Here is a 23,233-nt window from a genome sequence, read left to right on the forward strand (position 1 = left end):
ATGCAGTTTGGGCTGGCACCAACTCTGACCTCAGGATTCTGACATCTGAAACCTTGTGGAAACACTGACATGTGCACCAGGCTAGAGAGAATAATGTAATGAGTTCTGTGCACCCATAACGTAGGGTCAGCAGTGACTAATTGTGGCCATTTTGCTCTCTAGACATGTCCTGACTTCATGGACAGCACACAGCTCTGCCATCTGAGACTGTTCAACCAGCACTGCCAGGCTTCCCTTATCCAACCCAGTCAGACTGGTTACAGCCACATATTCCCCCCACAGCTCTCCTGGGTTTGGCTGTTTACAACTGATTTGTTCAAATCAGCATGCAAGCAAGATGGGCACAGGATTGGGTCCCTGGATTTTAATTTACAGAGCAACTGAATTCAAACACACAGAAGCTAGTGCCATTGAAGGACATTTACTACTCATAGCCCTCAAAATGAGAGAGGCCATGTGCTGCCGTTTACTGTTCTCTGCAGTGTCATGCTTTTGTCTTTGAGAAAAGGAGTTACATTGATATTTTAATTTTATTTACCCCCCCTCCTTTCAGTTATATCCTTTCCTGGATGCTACAGATTCTAATGAAGGGCTGTGGTTTGAGCACAGGCCCCATGGTTCTTGTGTTGGGGAATTAGCAAAAGAAGAAGCTGGGACCTTATCTGTGTGGTTAGACCACAAGGGCTCCCTCAGGAATGGATAAATGCTATCTTGGGCTAGTTATCACAGGCGCAGATTGTTAGAAAGCAAATTTGGTCCCTCTTGAGCTCTGCCTCTCATGCCCCCTGAGAGCTTCTGCCCTCCCTCCTGGGAGCATGAAGGCTCTTGCTGAACATGGGCCTCGCAGCTAGTTCAAGAAGTGTAAGAAATGACTTTCAGTTAGTCTTTAATAATCTGCCGGCGTGTCGTCAGTTGAACAAAGAGGGGCAGTGTTATTTGTTTCATTCTATTCCGTGTAGTAGGTCCAGAACAGCATTGTTAGTTACCATGTGGTAGCAGGTTATTTCATTTTGGTTTAGATGTCACTCTTTCTTGTCCAATTTTTTTGTACATATACAAAGTACTTGCAAAGCCCAGTTCCACAGTGAAAACCATTGAAATTCATTGCAAGGGGCTACTCTCCCCTTTTTCCTACAGAGATGGTTAAGCATAAGTGTTGGGTTTGATCTTGTTCTCCCTGTCTCTCTGTCTCTGTCTCTGTCTCTCTCTGTCTCTCTCTGTCTCTCTCTCTCTCTCTCTCTCTCTCTCTCTCTCTCTCTCTCTCTCTCTCTCACACACACACACACACACACACAAACTCCCTTCTCAGTGCAGTGCAGACTTGTTCCCCTCTGCCTTTCCTAACACTAGAGAGACCTCTGGTGTTTGATTGTTCTGGTCCCTCTTGATGGTGGACAGATGTCTGTAGAGGTCTTTTTAGATTTTTTCCCCCTCTGCCACTTACTTTCCATACATTTTAACATATACACTAGGATAGTGCCTTTCTCTCTAAAGGTGGGTATAGGTGACTATCGGCAGTGATTGTCACCTATACTTTGCTGAATAGAAATGCTGTTCTCAAATGCCCTATTCCAAACATAGCTAATCTTACAGTTCTCCTAGGACTTGGCTAGTCTGGATTTCAATTACTAAAATAAAAAAAAATGCATATCTTATTCTATGTGTGTGTGTGTGTGTGTGTGTGTGTGTTTTCTGTAAGAATGTCTGTGCTGTGGGTGCCTGGCACCCATGGACACCAGAAGAGTGTATCTAACCCCTGGAACTGGAATGCAGGTGGTTGTGAGTTGCCTTGTGGGTGCTGAGAATCAAACCATGGTCCCCTGGAAGAACAGCTGGTGCTCTTAGCTGCTGAGCAGCTCTCTAAGCCACACTTGAGGTTTTGAGTGTAGCAGTTTGGGTAAAACAAAGACACAAGCAACTAGATTGATTGACTCTTGCCTTCCACATCTCCTTACACCAGGGTGTTGGTGGTGCTGGGTTTGACTGTTTCTCAGATTTGGGCCACTTTGATAGGATGTTTTAGGAATGATTCTAGCAGAGATTGAGCCTCTTAGAGCTGTGAACCTGTCTGCCTCCCAACTCTATACTTCTTTCTAGACTTGCAAATGGGAAAGTTTTAATTTGATAATTTCTGCACAGAATCATAGCTTTACTATGACCTCTAGACGTCCCCATGCTTTAATAGTTGCTGAAGCCTTGCAGGCTCCCCGCCCCTACCTCTCTCTGTCTGTTTCTATATGTGTCTTTTTGTCTCTCTGTCTCTCTTCCTTGATCAGAGCCTCTGTCAGAGCTAATGGTTTACATCCTATATTCTGTCCTGTGTTATCCACCCAGGCAAGACTATAGTTGGTAAGATTAGCAGCTGCCTAGGGCATTCAAGGCCATACTTGGGAAGCCAAGCATAGGACATCTTACTGCTCTGGTAGGCTGTGCCTTCCCAGCTTGGGAGGGAGAAGACATTTCTGTTCTCAAACCCCTTACATCCTCCCCCTTCTTCTCTACCTTCTCCATTCCTTTATTCCAGTCAGATGCAGTCTCTGCTATACAGGGCCTGGGCAGCTTTGCACAGCAGTAGGAGATAGTCATCTGTTTAGCTCTGGTACCATCTTTCCTTGGTCAGGCCTTGGGCCCTCTGACTATCCTTATGCAATGCTGACCCCCTGCTTAACCTCGCATTTGTTAATTTACAGTACTTGAGAAAGTTATAGGGAACTGTTGCTGAGTGAATGCAAACATGAAATTAGATCTGAATGGTGGATGTGTTTTCAGAGTGGACTCCATGGAGCTGTGGCACACAGTGCAAGCCTCTGAGAGGCTGTGAAGTCTATCTTCATCTGAGTGTTCTGCGGGATGCAAGGCCATTGTCTTCCTGATCTTTTTAGCATGTAGCCAACATGGCTGCATGCTCTGAAAATAAGCATTGGAGAGATGCAGAAGTGGTCATCAGAAGCACAGTTCTCACTTGATTTTATTTAACTCTGAAAATGGCTTATTTTGCAACTATTTCCTTAAAAGACATTTATTTAGCATTTCTCAGTGTGAATATTTCTGGCTAGATGTCAACAACTGTCAACTGAACAAAGGTCATATGTATACACACACACACACACACACACACACACACAAAATTTTCAAATGTTAAGAGGACCTGAAATGGAGCTGTTTGAGACCTATTGTGTTTTTAAAATTATTTTTTGTTCTTTGAAAGTTTTATGTATGCAATGGATATTGATCATTGCCATCCACCACTATATCCCTCCAAATCCCCCAGAGCTCCAGCCCATCTCCATCCTGATCAAATGCCTTCTTTTTCATTGCTAATAATATCTCCAAATCTAATTAGTGCTGCCCATGCATGGGTGTGAGGCCATCAACTGCAGTATGAGGAACCTATCAGCAGCAATGTCCCCAAAGGAGAGTGACTCTCTTCCTTTACACCTACTAAGTGCCAATATCTCCTCTGATGGAGGTGCAGCCTCCAGGACTCCTGACTTGTTCGTGCTGGGATTTTGACCAGCTTGATTTTATAGAGATAGTCGCAGCTGTTTGTCCAGCTATGAGTCTCTGCCTTAACCACTACCCACTGTAAAAGAAAACATTTTTGATCAAAGTTGAGAGAACCCCAAATCTAGGGTAAACACAAATATTTAGAATACAGTACAGTTTGATAATATGGCCATTTAGAAAAATAGCCATAGTAAGTTCCCTGCTTGGGCCTATGGTTTCCCTTGTGGCTTTTGATCATGTATAGAGTACAAGGCATTCCCTTCTGAGGAGCAACCATCATATGCAGTCAGAAAATGGTTGGCTACCTGTGAAACCATTGTGCCATGTTGAAGTAAATATAAAAAAAATGATCACCTTTTATCCCGCTCTAGTGCCAGCTCCCATATGGCCACATGGCATTGTGGGCCATCTCTAGGGGTTCCATGTCACCTCTAAGAACTCAGGCACAGTTTATTCCACCTGCCCTTTCTGCTTCTCTCCCAGGTGGCCTACAACCACCCCAGTATGTTGTTTTCACTCATTTTCCTCCACCTCCCAGTAAAAACATGACTCCACAATCATCAAATTCATCAAACAGGTTTATATGTTAAATTCTCAATCCATAATTTGTCTATACAATAAGCTTACAACCAGTTGACAAAGATATAAACTGCCCATCTAGATAAGATAAATTGACCCATAGAAACCCTTATAAATAATCATAAAAATCGTATCCATCTAAAGATGTGCCAAGAGAAATATCCACGTCTGCTTCCACGTTGCCTCTTCGAGTCTTTTTGCTCCTCCTCCTGCTCCCTCCTTCCAAGACCCCCCCCATACCTTTTCTTCTCATTCAGTGATAGGCTGGACTTGACCTGTTGAATAATAACATCATCCTGCATTGCCACTATTGCATTAGAGGCACTGGGTAAGACCATTGAAGTTTTTCTCCCTGAGCAGCTTGCATAATTCCTTCTGGCACTATGTAAGCTCTCCAGCAGGGAGTGTTTCCGGGTGAGGTTGATTTCTATGTCCTGCATCCAGAGGGAATGGTTAGCAAAAGGGTCTTCCAATCTAGTTATTGTGGGGAACAAAGAGCGGGTCTCATGGTATGTATTATTTCTCATGGTATACAGAATCATTGTGTGTATTATCTCTGACCAGTAACTCACAGAGAGGTATCCAGGGCTTGCCACCAAGACTTTAATTTAGTAACCCACGTCTCCCATAAGCATGTTGTCCACCTAAGCAGGATACTTCTGTTCAAAAACCTTTAAAAGTATATAGTATATATTTTTAAATTAGTTTAGAAACTGTTGGATTTCATAAGGTTCCTTCACATACCCTTAGTTTTGATGACCCAGCCCCCACCCCATCCTTTTCCCATCACCATATCCCCTTAAACCTTTAATCCTGAGCATTTTTTTCTCTCTGTTCATGCCACTGGTGTTCACTATACCTTATAATTAAACATTTTATTTTGTATGTGTGTTGGTAGAGTACCATTGTGTGTGTGTGTGTGTGTGTGTGTGTGTGTGTGTGTGTGTGTGTGTTTAAGGGCCAGTTTGAATAAATCAGTTTTCTCCTTTCACCCTGTGGGTCCCAGTGTGGATCTGTAAATATGTTGCACTAGTGTATGACTGACCTCTCTTGCGCCTTACTGAAATCCAACGACCTTCCTAGGCAGGGGTTAGGGGTTGTCTCATATCTTCCCAAGGGGCTGTCCATGCCACTTTCAATGATGTTCAAAGGGACACTGTGAATGATTCCCCTTGAAGGTGCTGTGATAGCATGAACAGCCATAACCTGAATAATTAAACTGAAATCCCAAAGTTAAAGCTTTGAGCATCATACATCACTCAAAAAAAAAAAAAAAAAAAAAAAAGGAATTTGAAGCTTTTAGATTGGGTGTGCTCAGCAAGCAAAGTCTATGCCACTATTTCTAAATCTGACAAAAAGAGACCTGAAGTGCTCTGGCTTCTAGCATTTCAGGTGCGAGAGACTCAGCATGCATTCTTCACATCTTAATATAAATGAAGCAGATGTGCTCTAGGGTGGGAGGTTCTGAGCTACAGGAGTGTCTGGATGGGTGTGGCTTGGACTTCCTTCTAGCTTGCTTGCCTTCTGGAAGGCTGAACCATGATTGGGGTAAGGGAGACTGTCAGTTAAGTGGATGGGGATTTATTTCTAACAGGTGGCTTTATTCTTGGATCTTGAAGGTCCAGGTAGTGTTGGCTAAATGAAGAAAGTGGGAAAGATATGCAGTTCCAGTAGAAGGAAGTAAGGGAATTGGGGGCTGTGAGTGGAAGTACCCATTGGAGCCTGGCCCTGGTCACTGGAGGCCATAAACAAACATACCAACAGCATCTCTGCCAATGATCTTGTGCTGTGCTTTTCCCCAAAGGAAAACCACTGTCGCCGAATCAAGATCCTTGGAGACTGCTACTACTGTGTGTCTGGCCTCACCCAGCCCAAGACTGATCACGCCCACTGCTGTGTGGAGATGGGACTGGATATGATCGATACCATCACGTGAGTGTCACACTGTTTGTTACAAGCTCTGTTCTAGAACAGCAGAGTCTGAGGCAGCTTCAGGAGGGGGCTGGGCCCCACCCCCACTGAAAGATGATGCATAGATGACCCCTGATCACAGTTTAGGATGTACTTCTTTGTCCACAGAAATCTTTTGTGCATCTAGTGTGCCTGAGATATGGGGAAAAATAAAGGATCTTCGTAACTGAGCTTGGTGAGGCACTGGGAAAAGCTAAGGGCACGAGCCCATTTCAAAGCCAGTGAATGTTCTTCTGGGTAGCTGATTGCCTCCGGTGCTCTAGGGCGAGAGGGCTGCAGTCTGGGTTGAGTGGGTTCTCCTGTGAGACCCAGCCTGTGGAACCCAGTGCACATGGAAACATCCACACAGTTGGAGCTTTGGAACAGGCAGAAGGAAGGAGCCAGCAACGTGGTTACCCTGAACATTAGTGTTAGCTCTGCAGGGAATGCTTTCTGGAGTTGCTCCTGTCAAAAGTCCCTGGAGGCTGATGGACTCCAGTCTGTCACTGAGAGTGCAAAACTCCTCTGGTGCCCTACAGTGCATCCCAAGATGCAGAGCCACTGACATGGGGAAAAGTAGCTGGGATAAGTGTTCTGCTGAGAAAGGATAAAGAAGGGGGTGCAGGGACGAGTCCTGGCAATAACTCTCTTTTGTTCCTTATGTCATGTGTCACGTGTCACATCAAATTGGCTTAGTGGTTAAGAGCACTGGTTGCTTTCCCAGAGGACCTGGTTTTGGTTCCTAGTACCCACATGGTGGCTCACGATGGTTGGAAACTCTACTTCCAGGGGCTCTGACACCTGTCCTCTTCTGGTCTTCATAGGCACCACATGCTTGGGAACCACAGATTATCTCCAAACATGCATAATAAAATTAATAAAATACTTAAAAAAATAACTATTGTATATCATATATCACATGTGGCAGCACACAACATATCATCCGCCATGTGACCTGTCCTGTCACATGGTCACCACCCCTTATCTGTATCTTATATTACATCCTATACCATCTAATTATATTTTACATCAGACCATGTGTCATATTTTATCATTTGTGTATCAGTGTATTGTGCCATATATTGTATTGGGTGTTGCACATACCCCACAATCTCATATTCAATGATACCATACTGTTACTGACTCCAAGTATCTTAATTTGCTGGTCCACAGGAGCCTGATGAGTTCAGGACAGGTTGTTGGGGCAAGGACAGTATGTATTCTGTAAAGTGAGCAAAACCAAGAAGAGAGCAGACTTGGGTCCTGAAAGATCATATTTACAGTCTTCGGACCCCTTTTCTCTTTAGGCAAGGCTTTGAATTAGGAAACAATTAATGAATTAAAGTATACTTCTATCCTTGTTGAAATTGTCATAATATAAAACCCATTGTTTTTACATTTATATGCATTAATAGCAAGGGGAAAAAGGAGAAGCAGTTGAAGAGATATGTGCTCAGTGAGGGTGTTCCTGGAAATACAAAAACAGCAGCATGGTTACATTTCACATCACAGTTTACATCATACATCATCTCTCTCTATATATGTATGTATGTATGTATGTATGTATGTATGTATCTGTCTGTCTGTCTGTCTTTCTGTCTATCTATCTATCCATCCATCCACAACATAGATCCAGGTAAAGTTAGGTGGGCGTTCCAGTTTACCTGGTTGACCAGGCTGCTCACAATGGCTGTGTCCTGAAGGCAGGACTCCCTTTCTGTCCCTTCTCCTTGGCAGCTTTACTTCTCCCCTGCTCTCTCCATGGTCAGGAGCCTTGTCTCTCACATGGGCCCCAGGCTTTTCTTTCCTTCTAGTCTCTCTTGTGAGGCGGGCATGTTCCTGGGTTCTAAGACATCTCTGTGGAGTACCCTTTCTGGTTGCTACTAAGGAGATGCCACATCTGCTGTCGAAGCTGAGTCTGCCCAACATGCTCTGCTTCATGGTCTCCTCACTGTTCCTTCAGGATTTCAGCTGAAATGCTCTGACTCTGCGTCTCTAGGCACGTCACGAGAGACTGGCGAGCCCCAGGGTTCTGCAGCCTTGTCCTAGCCTTCCTGAATCACGTTCCTCTCCGTTTGAAAGTCCCACAGTCTCAAGATCACACAATCCTAGAGTCTTTACACCCGAACTTCTGGCTCTGGACTGGAAGGAGCAAGCAGTCGAGTTAATCCTAAGAGACTCCACACAGCCTTTCTTCCTGTGGAATTGCACAGAGTCAGGGATAGTCCATGTGTGCTCAGCACTGGCTGGCTTCTGCATCTCCCAGGAAGGTTCCATATGGCAACTGGCACCTTCCCTTCTGGCCATACCAGCCTGTGTTTGTCCCTGTTTCAGAGGGGTGGACAGAAACATACAAGACAGAACATGTTTATCAAGAGGACCAACATGTCCAGGCAAAGCAAGATGCTCATGTGTCTTTTCTTGACCTCGCAGAGTCTGGGAACTTTGGAAACGCTGATGTCAGGAGCATGAGCAAAGGCTGTGCTGGAGCTCATGCATGCGCGGATGCCTTGCTGGGCCTTGTGCTGTATGCACCAGTGTGGGGGTGATACCTATGCCCCTAGCTGCATCTTCCTTCTGTCTGGAGCCATCTGAACCAGGAATAGCTCCCACTATCTAGAGGAGGCCAGAGGACTTCAAGGGTTTGAATTCTGTTGATTCTGAAATGACCTCGTTTTTCAAAAGATATTTGGTTGATGGACATTGTACCCCAGTCCCAGGGCTCACCAGCCAGTTGCTGAGCCCGTCGACTAGAACTACCCATTTTCAGGGGCCACAGGTCTTCTGTAGGTTGGAGAATTCTGATTGGGCACAGAGCTTTCTGAGACCCAAAGACCAGCATGGTTATTGGAAATTTCTGGAACTATTTCCTGGAACCATTTCCTGCACATCTCTTAGATTCATGGTACAGTGGGTAGGCCACTATTTCCTGACCATGCTGGATCTGGGCTCCAAGATCAGCTGCTGAAGTCCGATTAAGGCTTTGCTGGCAGCAACCGTACCAGGATTGCGGGCTGTTGAAAGCGTGATAATCCATTTTGACACTTGTGCATACAGGATGGGCTAGTGCAGGAAAGGAGCACCGCCCAGAGAACAAAGGCCTAAAAGTCAGTTTGAGAGCCAGGACAAACATTATTCCAGATGTAGATGCAGATAGAACACTCTCAGACTGGTCCTGAATTCTCCCCAGGTTAGAGCATCAGGACTCTGCCTTGTCAAGGACTATAAAATCTAGTTATTTTATTTCTTAGACTATGGGTAAAATAGGCACAAACATTTACTTACTTTTCCCCTTTTAACCTTTAAACTCAGACCACACATGCCCATTTTCTTTTTATTGATTGGTTCAGAGGTCAAGAGCATTGTCTGTCCCAGGCTTGTAATCATAGACAGCTCTGGAGTGGACCCAGAGTGGGACAGCAAGACCCGCTAAGCTAAATTGTAGAGCATCTGTGTTCCTCCACTATACATCCTTGCAATGCAATACCCCAGAGGAAAGGGTTGTGGGGCCATCCACTCAGCCCTTGAGTCAGGTCTGGCAGGGCAGGCTTCTCCTCTATTTTAATGGTGAGGTCACCCCTGGCCTTTTACTGATGGGCCCTCAAGGACTTCTATGTTGCTCAGGCCTCAGTGTAAACTCTTCCTGAGCTCTGTTCCCAGATGCCCACGAGGACAGGCTTCTGGGGCAGAGGTCACTGGGACTTTTCTCCTGCTGATGAAGTAGTTTGGGGCTTTCCCCCCACCGCCCTCATGTCATCTGTGCCTTCCCCCCTTTTCTACTTGAATTAACCCTCTCCATTTTTCTGCATGATCCCAGGACCTCTGGTTGCAGAGGATACAGAGGAGCTGGTCGGTTCCTGGTTCCCAGCCTGGGGTGAGCTTCATTTTCCTCGAATGCTCCATCCTTTGCTTGTGAACAGAGAACCGGTAGTTGTGAGGAAGGACTGAGTGTTTTTCAGATGCAATAACTGAGTGGGAGGATTTCTGCAGCCTCTGCAAGGGATGATTCACCAGGCCCAAGACAGAAGGAGCCATCCCCAAAGAGGGAGGCCCTCCACTACGGGATTTCCCCAGGATTCCCTCTGCTGCGCCGCCCATGCTCCTGTCCAAGTCTGTCTATGTCACAGGGAAGCCCCCGCTGGCACATGTGTGATGGAGGCAGTGACCACCCTCCAAGTGCATGAAGTACTTTTTTTCCAAATAGATTTTATCTAGCAATGACCTTGCTCGAGCCGTGAATCTTTCAACTGCTGCAATGAAGTAAGTTAGCAGGAAACGCACAGGTTCTCCCCCCAGTGGCCTACCTGTGAGCTGGTGAGGACAGCCCATGCCATCAGTAGGCCATTAGTGGATGCTAGTGGTCTCCAGGCTGAAGTTCTGATACCCAGGTATCTCTTCCTTATGCTGAGTATATGTGAGCCACGGGTTTTCAGGGCAGACTAACCTAGAGGATTACTTCGTCTGGTTACTGGATTCTAGGTTTTAGAGTCAGCCTTGTGGATATTTTTATGAAGCCCTTTTCTCTGGGGTGGAGGATGCTCTGTGCCTTCTCACACTTCCACTCTCCACAAAGAATCTGTCGTAGTGACCTGGGGGGGTTCCTAGCTTGTATAGTATCACTGATGATTGTATTTCTATAGCTGGTGAGGCCAAGGCCCTGGAGAGGCAGTTAAGAGCCCATGCGTTTGGACATACCGGGTTGAAAGTGTTTGCTGTGTTCTTCTATCATGCTAGGATGGAGACTGGGGGCTGCCTCAGGCAAATGCTTTGTCATCGTTTCTGGAAAAATCCTGCCTAGCCGACAGCAAATCACCCTTTAGAGTATCTGCTCCTTCCTTCCTTCCTTCCTTCCTTCCTTCCTTCCTTCCTTCCTTCCTTCCGTCCTTCCTTCCTTCCTTCCTTCATTCATTCATTCACTTATTTATTTATTTACTTATTTATTTATTTCTGTTCTGTGTGCAGCTGTATCTGTAGTGCTTGGAAGAATGGCCAAGAGTAGTGAACTCAATAGGTTCTTGCTGAACAGAAGAGAGATTAGGCCTTTCATCTTTGCTCTTGGTTTTATGTCAGTCAGGGTCTGTTTACATGGGGAAGGCGGGAGGGTTGGCTTCATTCTATTGGGACCTAGCACCAAACGGTCAGGGCCAGGGCTACGTTGTGAAAGAAAATACTTGTGATAAATAGGCAGCTCTGAGATCATACATGAAAAGGGCATGCATGATGAATAAAGCAGGAGGAGTATGCAAACCTTTGCATGCTGGAAATGAAGTGAATGGTTTTGTTGGATTGGGGCGGAACATGCCTGTGTAAAGAAGCCAAGCAGAGCCACCGCTGAACAGCTGGATGTGCTGTCTCTTTAGAAGACACTCTCTGGGGTGCCATGATCCGATGGTGCCAACCTTGACGTACGAGAGGCAGAAGCTGCCAGGAAAGACTGAATGTTGGCAGGAGTTGCTGGGTGCCAGACATGTGGGGCCATGTGGGCTTTGGCAGATCCCAGCTCTCAGGGATTCCAAACCGCTGGCTTGGAAGGCTTAAGTGAGTTTGTGGACATTGGGGACAGGGAAAATGCGTGTCCTAGCAATCCCCAGGCTGCCTTGCCTTTTGTGGCTGCAGAAATGGAAGTGGTGAATGTTCTCCAGAACACAAAGGGCAGGTGTCTTTGGGAACATTGCTCATGTGCATTTTGAAATTCACATTCTATTTTTAGGGTTTTGTTTTAGTGGCTCTTACCAGACAACTGGGAATAAAGTTTAAAGAGTTTAAAAGTTTCATTTATGTGTAAAACAAACTCTTCAAGTTGTCTGACGTCCACATGGTTTTTTGGAAAACTGATCTGGTGTTAGCAATTCAGGTCCCTGTCCTTGGGTTGCATCTGAGTCTGGCATCTTGCCTACCCAAACACAGATGCAGGGGCAGCTGTCCTGTCGGAAGACAGCTCAAGGGAGCACCTGGTGGAGCTCGGGGGAGGCCAGAGGGTATGGAGATATACTGGGCAGGTGTTCCTGGTGGGAATAAGGTGAGCAGTTTGCAAACCGAAGTCAAGGTGAAGGTAAGCCAGAGGGAGGGCGGGATCAATACATATATGCTATTTTATTACTGAAAATGTGGCTGCCAGAGCCCTCCTAGGTGATAGCAAAGTGCAGAGGGTAGAGCAGGCCGAGGCCCACTGAACGCTGTACCGTTTGCCATGTGATCACACACCTTCAGTGACAAGGGCTTGGCTGTACTTCCCAGGGTCTTTCATGGTACATCCCCTAGTGTCGGGAGGTGCCTTACAAGTCTCCCACTAAGGTGCACTGATAGCTCTGAAGAAACTCCACTGTCAGAGCTGATGTCAGCAGAGCCAGGCTCACGTGCCAGGGCACCGAGTCTCAGTTGCCAATAGTGGTGGATCTTCAGTTGGTCAGATTGGCTGGGGTTCTCCAATCTCTAATTCCCTCTGCACCTGCTCTGCCTCGTCCACTTCCCCAGAAGTGTTTCTGCGGGGAGAAGACCTACACTGAGGTCCTGGACTCAATTCCCTTTGGGGGTATCCCTCGGAGCTCACAGAGCACGTCGATGTGGCTGACTTTTAGCTCATAGGTGGCAAGAATGTGCTGCCATCCTGTGACTAGGCCTCCACCCATCACATCAGAACTCCATGCAGCCCATTTCTCTCTGCTTCACGGTGCAGCACACAGCAGCCTGCTGAGGGAGCTGCCGGGCAACCTTCAGCCCCATTCAACCTGTGTTACAGATCCGTGGCTGAGGCTACTGAAGTAGACCTGAACATGCGTGTGGGCCTACACACGGGCAGGGTCCTCTGTGGTGTCCTGGGCCTACGCAAGTGGCAGTATGATGTATGGTCCAACGACGTGACTCTGGCCAATGTCATGGAGGCTGCTGGCTTACCGGGGTAAGTTGGAGTCTGGGTGGAAGACGGCTGAGTGCCTTTGCTAGAGTCTTCATCTCAGGCCTGGATCCTGATGGTACTTGGGTAGGTTCTGCGCCAAGGTCCAGTGTACATGTGCAGAAAACCAGTGTGGGTCAGACCAGATGTGCATGGGGGCTTTGTCCTGATGCATGGGCCGTTCCCATGTGATATGGTTACATCTGTGTTTTATTTTCTCAGACCTGTAGGTGGGAAACTCTGACTTTAGTAGCGCAGTCATGTCCCGCCCACTTGGCCCATCTCTCAGCGGCAGAGCAGAGTTTGAACATGAGCAATCTCTATAGGGAATTCAGTTGAGGGAGGAGGTGGCTTGAGATGCTGTGAGTCGGAGAAACAGATATGGGTTGAGGTTCCCATATCATTTTCTACTGCCCTCTGCCCTCTGTCCTCTGCCCTCTGCCCTCTGCCCTTTGCCCTTTGCCCATCAGCAACCATGCCCTTCAGCTTCTCACTGGACTGGCTGGGAAACTCCCCCCCTTTAAACTCTAATTGTTTTGTTATTTTCTCTGTTTCAATCTTCTAATTGTTTCTGCCTTCTCGGGTGTGCAGGCTGTCACTTGGCTTGCCCGGGCCTTCCTGTCCTTCCTTCCTAGGTTACCTTTGAGCTGGAGCAAGAGTATGTACATACCAGGCATCTCTCCCTAAGCTGAGTAACCTGTGTTGTGACCCCCATGGGACTCACCGGGGACCTGTGCAGCTGCACATGTCCGCCCTCTCTCAGCTTTGTGTTCCTCTCTTGTAGGAAGGTCCACATCACAAAGACGACCCTCGCGTGCCTGAACGGGGACTACGAGGTAGAGCCAGGTCACGGCCACGAGAGGAACACCTTTCTGAGAACTCACAACATTGAGACCTTCTTCATCGTGCCATCTCACCGGAGGAAGGTGGGTAGCCAGTCCCCGTCCTTCGCTAAGTAGCCCTCCTCCTTAAGCAGCCGAGTCCAACAGAGTTGTAAAGAAATAGTTCCCGCTTCCTGCCCCCACCCCTGCTCCTCTGGATGTGGGCGCTGAGATACCTTGTGCAGGGTTTGCCTTGTGTAGATAGTAGGTAACCTGTAAGAGAGAAGAGCTCCTGGAGTCTGGAGTCAGAAATGTGGGGATGACTGGGTACACTTTGGGTCCTTCGTGTAAGATATAGTCAGATCTGTGTTCTCTGCAGCAGGTGCTCTGACCATCCTGGGTTGGATGCTTCAGGTGCTCCCAGAAGAAACATTGAGTGGTTAGGATTGAGGGTGACAGAGAGGTTTCAGGGCTTCAAGTGCAGGCTGATTGGATGATATGGACTGAGATGGGGATGTTGACACATGAGGGGTGGGCTCAGGTGAGTGAAGTGGTCCAGGTGACTGTGCTTGGTTGGCAGAGTGAGGGATGGCTCAGGGAGGATTGATGGTTTGGTCAGGGGTCTGGCTCAGGTGAAAGTATATTCTCAGGTGAGGATCCAGGCTCAGGAGAGGGTGTGAGATGAGGTGGGGATTTGGGCTCAGGTGAGTAACTGGGCTCATGTCAGTGTGCTAGTTCTAGTGAGACTGTGGGCTCGAGTGAAGCTTCAGAACCAACCAGGTGATGGTGGGCTCACAAGATGGTTTAGGTGGGTGATGGTTCCCCTACTCACATAAGCCATGGAGATCAGATGTAGGTTCTAGTGTGGGTGATGGGTTAGGTGAGTGTGCCTGTTTATAAGATGTGAGTTTAGTTGAGAGTGCAGGTTCATGAGAGGGTGTGCACCCAGCTGAGGATGCTGGTTCACATGGACACAGGCCCTGCTGAGGGTCCAGGCTCAGTAAAGGGTGGGGTGTAGGTCCAGTATGAAAGTAGAGTGTGTGTGTGTGTGTGTGTGTGTGTGTGTGTCTGTTTGTGTGTGTGTGTGTGTGTGTGTGTGTGTATGTTACATGTTCATGTTTAGTTGATGTGCATTAGTGTGCATATATGTATGAATGTGCTCATGGTGATGGAGGCTGAGGTCTAATTGGTTATCCTGGACCACTTGTCACCTTATAGTTGGATGTAGTGTTTTAATATTTAATATTCATACACACATATAACATATTTGGATCAAACCCACTCTTATTTTCTTTCCTCACTTCCTTCCTTATCTTCTCCTTTTCCTTTCCAACTTGTTTAAGACAGAGTCCTCCACCATATATCCAGCTCCAAATATCTGCTTTTGTGGGGGCCCTTGTTTTCCTTAAGCAGATGTGGGTTGTAGAGTTTCGGGAACCAGCACTTTACCGGGCCATAGCACTGAAACACAAGGAAGAGTCTTCAGGTTCAAAGTGGCCCTGCTGGAATGTCCAGCAGCTACTTCTGTGTAGATGCCTGGGGTCAGCATCTTCCTGAGACTTGGAGGTTCAGTGGTCAGCCTAAGAGACTGTCACCCTTGGAGGACAGCGCTCATCTTCCTCTGACTCGCACAGAGGAGCAGTGAGGGCATGGGGTCTTTAGGGTCAGGGCTGTCTGTGGTAGGCTAGCTCCTTCCCAAAGGGACTGAGCACAGGGACAAAATCTGATGGGAGCTTGGTCCCTGAGGATACCCGGAGTCATCCAGGAGAAAGTGAGAAGAATAGGAATGTATCCCCAAGAGGCAGGTTCTGGACCAGCACCTGGTGTGGATGGGGGACTTTGCAGGCATTTAGAAAAGGCCCAGAGTACTGAGAAAGAAAGAGCCTAGGTACCTCAGGTGGATGCTGCTCCCAGGCTGGGTCACACAGCCACAAGGTTGGGATCCTCTGACGTTTGTTCGTTTGGTGTTTTGTGTCAGAGAGAGAGAGAGAGAGAGAGAGAGAGAGAGAGAGAGAGAGAGAGACAGAGAGAGAGACAGAGAGAGAGAGACAGAGAGAGAGAGACAGAGAGAGACACAGAGAGAGACAGAGAGAGAGAGGGGGAGAGAGAGACACAGAGAGAGAGACAGAGAAACAGAGACGCAAGAGGTCAAAAGAGCCTATCTTCATTTAAAGAACTTGTAGTTGTCAGGTGGTGAGAAGGAAGAGAGCTTGTCAAAGAAGGGGGTGCTTCTGTGGTGAAATTATGGTTGCACCTGTAGTGGAGGTGACTGTGAGAAGTGGTTGGTTTGCTGAGGCAGGGGCAGCTGGAAATGAGGCTGAGGGCACCTCACCCTGCGTCCTGGAGAAGATCTGGGCTCAGAGCTGCTGTGGGAGAGGCAGCCTTGGGCTGTCAGATGGTGGCTACCCAGCAAGAACACACAAGTCCTGATCCTGGGGCTTTCCTTTCTATATTTGTTCATTTGATTTTGAGAAAGCTATAGGGTAAGCAGACTGTTTCCCGGGGGTACAGATGAAGTCATGGCAGTCTGTTAGGCAGAGGCTTGCTCCTACCACCTAGTCTTCTGGCCTGTGGCTTTTTTTGTGTATAGAACAAAGCATGCTGGGACAAGGGAGCTTTGAGGTGACATTTGCTGCAAATCCCAGTGGTATTTCTTCATTGCTGGGTACCTGGTAGATTCCCAGATGCCTGGCACGCAGGAGGTACCAAGCAACCTAATTTTAGTATCTGGGAGTTCCTGTCACCATAAAGGCCATATTTCCAGCCTGAGGGTCAAGATCTGCCTCACTGACAATATTTTTTTCTATGTTTGTATTTGGGTAGATATTTCCAGGCTTAATTCTCTCGGATATCAAACCGGCCAAGAGGATGAAGTTCAAGACTGTCTGCTACCTGCTGGTGCAGCTCATGCACTGCCGGAAAATGTTCAAGGCTGAGATCCCCTTCTCCAACGTAATGACCTGTGAGGATGACGATAAGGTAGGGAAGGCTGAGGTGTGGCTCCGCTGGAACACTCCTTGCTGCTGATGCTGCACACGTTCTTTCAGTGTGTTGTGTTTTGTATTTATCTAGGTCTAAGCTCATATTCCCCACTTTCTTCTTTTATTTTTCCTGGAAGGCCTGTTGTGTGGATGTGGAAGGTCTTGAGCTGACTCAAGAGCTCCCCCGACCACCACCTCTTTCCTTCTATTTTTCTGGAAAGGTTTTTCAACTTTACCATTCAGCATTTCTATTGAACATTTCGAAATTCTTAAAACTTCCAGGTAGTTTTTCTGAACGATTCCCTTATGAAGTTATATTCCATGTCAGAAACCACAGGCTGGCCTGGAAACTCACTGTGTAGCCGAGGATGGGCCTTGAACTTCTGATTCTCCTACTCTACCTCCCAAACATGGGGGCTACAGAGGTGCATCATCACATCTGGTTTTATTCATGCAGGGGCTTAGACCCAGGGATTCATAAATATGTCCGACAAGCACTATAACCCAGGTTTTGTCTGCTCAATGAGATTACTTTCAACTTTATAATACTTGCGGGTGAGTATGCTTACACTTGCCTGCATTCCACGGGATGCTTGCGGAAGTCAGAGGACAACTTGCAGGATTTGGTCTTCTCTTTCTACTGTATGGGTTCTGGGACCCAAACTTAGCCATCAAACCTGGTGGCAGATGTCTTTCCCTGACGCAAGATTTTATTTTATTTTTAATGTGTATGTGGTGTGCATGTGTGTGTGCGCACACATGCATGTGTGTTGGAGGGACATGTGCACATAGAGGCTGAAGGTTGATGTTGGGTATCTTCCTTGATTATTCTTCATGTTATTCTGAGTCTTCCAATGGAACCCAGAGCTCACCAGACTGACAGTCTAACTAATCAACTGACGAAAGAATCCCGTCTCTCCTGGCTTCCATGCCTGCCTGGCTTTGACTTGGGTTCTGGGAGCTGCCTTCCCGTTTTTTTACTCTTGCTTCACTTGACAGATGCTTTAGTCGCTGAGCCTTCTCTTCATCTTCACTGAGATTTTTTTTTTTTAAATAAATAGTTTCTTGCCCCAGAAAAGTCTGTTTTCTCCGAGCAGCTTGCTTTTGATTCACCGTTTGCCTGACTGACACCATCTGTAATCCCATAGACGCCCAGAGCCTTTTCTGCAGTGTTCTTGATGCAGAGGGAGAGCAAAGCTGGCTGCAAGCGCTGACCCAGGGCCGAGGCTCCAGTGTCGGCCTTCTTGTGGACACCAGGGTTTTCTATCTCAGATGACTCAGGCAGTCACATGTGGGTCTTCAGATCTGAGCATGTAGTGGTGCTGGTGCCTAGGGCTTCACTTTAACCATGCATGGCCAGAGACCTGGATTAACCTTGTGGGGAAGGAAGACCCCATTATTTTCTACTGCAGGCATACCAAAGAGCATGGGGTGCATTTTAGGGCTCTAATGCCCCCTTGTGGATGCTCTTGACCACAGCCGCCGAATCCACTAGTCCTTAAGCCTGAAGTTGTCCGGCTCCCTATTGCTGGCTCTGTCCACACCTCTGAGGTTACACTGGCTTTACCTGGTGTCTGTTGGCCCCACCCTGCTGTCTTTCCCACCACTGCTTTCTCTGACGTCCTGGTATAGTTAGAGAGTTTTTTTGGGGGGTGGGGGAGCAAAGGTTCTGTTGTCTCTTGCTTATGGTGGGTCCTTGACAAAGGATCTGTGTATGTTCCAACAATCCTCTTTGCTAAAACTTTATTTGAGAATATTCTAAGGACTTTGTTCATGGAGGATCGGGTCGGGGAATATTAGTCTTTATGTGTGCCAGGGAGCTGGGGGCTGCATGGTTAAAAGCAGACATTCACACAGCCGCACACGGACACCCCGCCCCCCATTACAGGATGCTGTCAGGAGATCTGGTGTTCTTTGCCTTAGCAAGAATCTTTCCCCCCTTAACCTCTCAGTTAATCAGCTTCACTTAGTGTCTGCCAGGTTTGCCATCCCATACCCCGTCCTGGAGTCATGTGCTCACCCAGAGCAATCTTGGGAATCCTGCCCACTTGTTCAGAATGCTTCTGACTTCTGATGTCTACCCCGAGTAGTTTTCTGTCAACAGAGACCTTCTTTCTCCTCGACTGTACATCCCCAGCTGCTGTGCCACACTCTGAGTGAAATCCGAGGGCCTGTTCGCATGACCCCGGCACCCTCTGCAAGGTCTTGAAGGACGCCTGTCCCACTGGTCTACAAAGAGTCGCTGAAATGATGTTCTTTTAATAATTTAATACATTTACAGATAATCTTAATAATTTAGTAAATTTAACAGTTTCCTTTCCCATGCTCTAGCCCTGGGCTGAGCCCCTACTCAGTGTCTCTTCTCTCACGTTGCAGTTTCTGCTCCAGCCCTTGCAGCTGCTGCTGTTAGCACCTCTGGATCTCCGGGATGAGTCCCGTCAGTGTGGCCCAGGTCCCCAAACACACTTAACAGCTGTTCTATTTGGCCTGCGGATACGTTCCTGCCTGTAGAAGTATTTGTTATGGATGAGAACTCCAAATACAAAAAAAACCCCAACCAACCAAACAAACAAAAACAAAACAAAAAGTGCACCAGAAAAGCAAATGAAAATCATTTGTCATCCACCCTTTCAATGACCTAAGTGTGGGGGTCTGGAGAGGCTTTAAGGGACTTCATTGTGTTGTAGAAGCTGTTCAGCTGGCTGTTTTTTCTTCTCTTGCCTCCGTGTATCGTACCGGTGTCCTTGTGGCATTGACTGTCCTTCAGTTCGGGTTTTCAGACGTCGAATAAACTTCTGACCTAGGGAGAGATGCCTTATGTGGCACAAGTATCTAGAGCTTTTCTGTTTTTAGTGATGGAAGTGGCACTTTTGTTCCTCAAAGTACGTTTTAATTCCTTGACATTCTGTAAAAGGTGCCTGGTATGTCTTGGCTCTGCTCAAGTGGATGGGCCACTGGTCAGAGATTATGACGTCATCACCAGCAGTAGCTGCTGAGGGGCACAGTTGGCATGGGGGCCTTCTTTATTCTCTCTCTCTCACTCTCTCTCTCTCTCTCTCTCTCTCTCTCTCTCATATGCTTAGTATAGCTTTAATCTAAGCTTATTGATTTAAAGCTACACAAACCCACTTGTGTGGATGATATAGAAATCAAGTCTTCTGGATTGCTTCTCATCTTGTTGCCTTCTAGAAATCAGCTTGCATGCAAAGCTGGGGGTAACCCTGAGCCAAGCCTCTTCTGCCCTAGAGACACTTTGGACATCTGAAGGCCCACACAGACCCAAGCCTTTTCTTCTGTGGCTCAGGCATAGGCACAGGCCTGACTTCCCAAGCAGTTTATTGGTAACCAGGGACTTCCTTTATGGGTATCACCATGCCTGTGAATGCTGGGCACAGCTATTTTCATGGACATCTTAATGGACCGTATGCGATAGCCAGGGGTTGTGTTGAGACTCCTGGGCTACTAAAGCATCTGCTTTGATCCTGGAGTGCTGCTGCCAAGGGATCTTGGGCTCTCCCAGGCATCTTGCTCTGTCCATGGTGTGTATAGACCCTGACTTCTACCCCTGCAGTGTGAGACTTAGCTTGGAGTCTTAGCCAAGTGCTGGATACTGTGTTCTTTCTTCCTTGTTGCCAGTCTGATTGAACCTTATCTGGGCCGTCTCCTGAGCTTTTTGTTTAAAAATGGCGACCGATGATTATCGTCTATGAATTTATTTACAGAAGATAATGGCTTTCCTCACTCATTGAAACTGATTTCGGTGACTTTTTAAATTATCTTGGATTTTCTTGGTCATTGGCAATATGTCCTTTAAACAGTGCTATCACGTGTCTTTCCCATTTAATAATTAAGCTAGATGATAGTATTAAGCAAGGTCATTCTTTCTCATTCTTAAGATATATAAAATTTTACCATTCATTCTAATGCTTTGAGCTATGAGTACTAGACTAGGAAGTGGTCCCTGTAAGTTAATGTTTACATTATTATTTTCTTTGAGCAAGAACCGGATGTTATGTTTTAGGAAATACTTCCGAATATGGATCAAGGTGATCTATCTAACAAAGGGGATTTTGCCTCTAGTATCACGGGGTACCTTAGTATCCTTGGACCCAACACAGTGCAGCGGGGTACCACTTTGTTATGCAGGCTCAGGAAGTAGGCTCCGTTTGGTGTCATTGGGAAATTGTGGATTCTTGGTGAACAGACTTTCACATGGTCTTTGGCTGCAGATGTGTGGTTATTTGTGCATTTCTGGTTTCCCATTCTTGACCATTTGCCAAAGAGACAGTGGTTTTTCTCATGGCCCTTGCCAGTTTTCTCATGGCCTGTATCCACTGACATTTCCAGTTGAGGGCTCCTCTAGCTCCCGACCTGAGATAGATAGGACTAAAGATGCCTCGCGGGGTCCCTTGTCACACATGGTTCTCTTTGAGGCCCAGCGTTCTGAAAGCCCACTCTTGCTTTCCACCCTCATAGCCTTGTGTTTGTGTTTTTCTGTTTGGTTGGAACTTGGAGGGGAAGTTTCTTCGCTGCATCCTTCCTGCAGCTGTACCGTAGTATCTTAGTAGTCTGTCTTCTCCTGAGGTATTGGAGCATCAGAGTTCCGGCTGAGTCCCTGTGGGTGAGACCACACAGGTATCTTCAGATTAGACTCTGATTTCCTTTCCGCAAGCTGGGACATTTTCGCACCTGTCACGTGGTGCACGGAAGAGGTACTCACACTCTGGTCCTTTAGGTCCTGGCTGCCTGTCACTTCTTACCATTTCTCCATCAATGGAAGAGACCACCTGCCCTTACTACAAACTTCTTGCATGTTCCAATATCCCTTCCTGTATATGTGGCTGGTAGGTGAGGGTGGCTGCTCGTCCTGGCCATATTTGTTCCCGAAGTCCACAGCCCTTTCTACACTAATTTCAAACAGACATTCTGTAATTTGCAATACAGCCCTGGGGACCCGAATACTGGGTAGTAGGATACCCCTGTGCCATCTCTGGCCAGCAGGGGGCAGGGCTATGACGTTGTCTCAGAGTTATGAATAGCAGCTGAGGATGACTGGCTGGAAGTGCACATGAGCACTTTTGCTCAAAAGCTGTAGAAGCGCTTGATATTCTTTTCTCTATGTCCATGGTGGCTGCAGCGAAGGGCATTGAGAACAGCCTCGGAGAAGCTCAGAAACCGTTCGTCATTCTCCACCAACGTGGTCTACACCACTCCTGGCACACGGGTCAACAGGTACATCAGCCGTCTCCTTGAAGCCCGCCAGACAGAACTAGAGATGGCTGATCTGAACTACTTTACCCTGAAGTACAAGCATGTCGAACGTGAACAGAAAGTAAGTGATTTGGGGACTTCATCCATGTCCCTGAGGCTCGGTGTCTTCTAGTTGCTGGCGGTCTTCCGATGGGGTGCTAACATTTATTTCTCTCTCTTTCTCTGTCCCCAACCCATGCTCTCTTTCCCTGCTCTCTCTCTTCCCTCCTTCACAGTACCACCAGCTTCAGGATGAGTACTTCACCAGCGCTGTTGTCCTTGCCCTCATCCTGGCTGCCTTATTTGGGCTTATCTACCTTCTGGTAATCCCACAGTAAGTGCCGTCTCTCTGCCAGTCAGTGGCATGGGAAGATGACTGAGAGTTCCAGGTCTCTAGGGGTACTGGTTGTTTTTCTTATTCTTATGACTGAATAGATGACAAGAAACAATTGAAGGAGCATAGAGTTGATTTGGGCTCACAGTTTGAAGGTATAGTTCATCATGGCAGGAGAAGCGTGGCACCAGGAGAGACTTTTAGCTTTGGTGGTTGGAGCTTGGAGGCAGTTTGCCCACATCAAAGTGGATCTAGAAGTGGGGTGGATGTGTGACTTGAGCCTCATGCTCTGTGACTCACTTTCTCCCATGAGGCTCCACATCCTAAAGATTTGACAACCTACCTAAATGATGCCACTGTTTGAGGACCAAGGGTTCAAACCCTTTTCATGTTGAAACCATACACTGGGGTTGGACTTGGGTGTCCTTCTATGCTCAAGATCCATTTTCCACTTACCCTCCTGTTGTGCGTAGCATTTGAGGAGAGTATTGGCCGCCCACCCTTCTTCTTCACACACTCCAGCTAGAAACTTGACAAGCCTGTTGGCATATAACATGATCACTGTTTTTAGTTTTGAATTTGCTGAACTCCAAGACTTTGTGGGTTCTTTTTTGGGGGGGAGGGGATTCTCCATTACTTGCCACACACTTGTCCTCGGAGGGACTTCTGAGAACAGCAGATCTTTCTTCTTTCTGGGTCCACATCACTTTTAAAAGCATCACCACGAGAAAACGAGTGGCTCTGAAAAGGAAGAAAACGTAGTGATTTAAATGAAATTTGCCATCATATAAACTGGCGTAAGTGTGTAGAGTTTGTTTGGGGCCAGGAAGACATGGGAGTCTCCGGTGCCCTTTTCTCGCAGCATTTGTTTCCTAGTGTGACCCACCTTGAGGACATAATGTCTTCTTCGAGTGTCTGG

At 47.1% G+C, this 23,233-nt stretch overlaps 1 protein-coding gene across 1 annotated transcript in view; it reads left to right on the plus strand.

The window, feature by feature from the left end:
- ADCY1 (adenylate cyclase 1) overlaps positions 1 to 23,233 on the plus strand; it is a gene marked incomplete at both ends in the record, with an annotated part of 106,729 nt that overhangs the window by 58,928 nt on the left and 24,568 nt on the right. Inside the window, 6 exons of the mRNA XM_080937040.1 lie at positions 5,891 to 6,018; positions 12,776 to 12,934; positions 13,713 to 13,854; positions 16,573 to 16,728; positions 21,868 to 22,062; positions 22,217 to 22,314. Coding sequence (XP_080793166.1) covers positions 5,891 to 6,018; positions 12,776 to 12,934; positions 13,713 to 13,854; positions 16,573 to 16,728; positions 21,868 to 22,062; positions 22,217 to 22,314 — 878 coding nt within the window. The remainder of the gene's footprint in view (positions 1 to 5,890; positions 6,019 to 12,775; positions 12,935 to 13,712; positions 13,855 to 16,572; positions 16,729 to 21,867; positions 22,063 to 22,216; positions 22,315 to 23,233) is intronic.

This window comes from Micromys minutus, assembly GCF_963924665.1.
Source record: "Micromys minutus genome assembly, chromosome: 1".
Taxonomy (NCBI): Eukaryota; Metazoa; Chordata; class Mammalia; order Rodentia; family Muridae; genus Micromys; species Micromys minutus.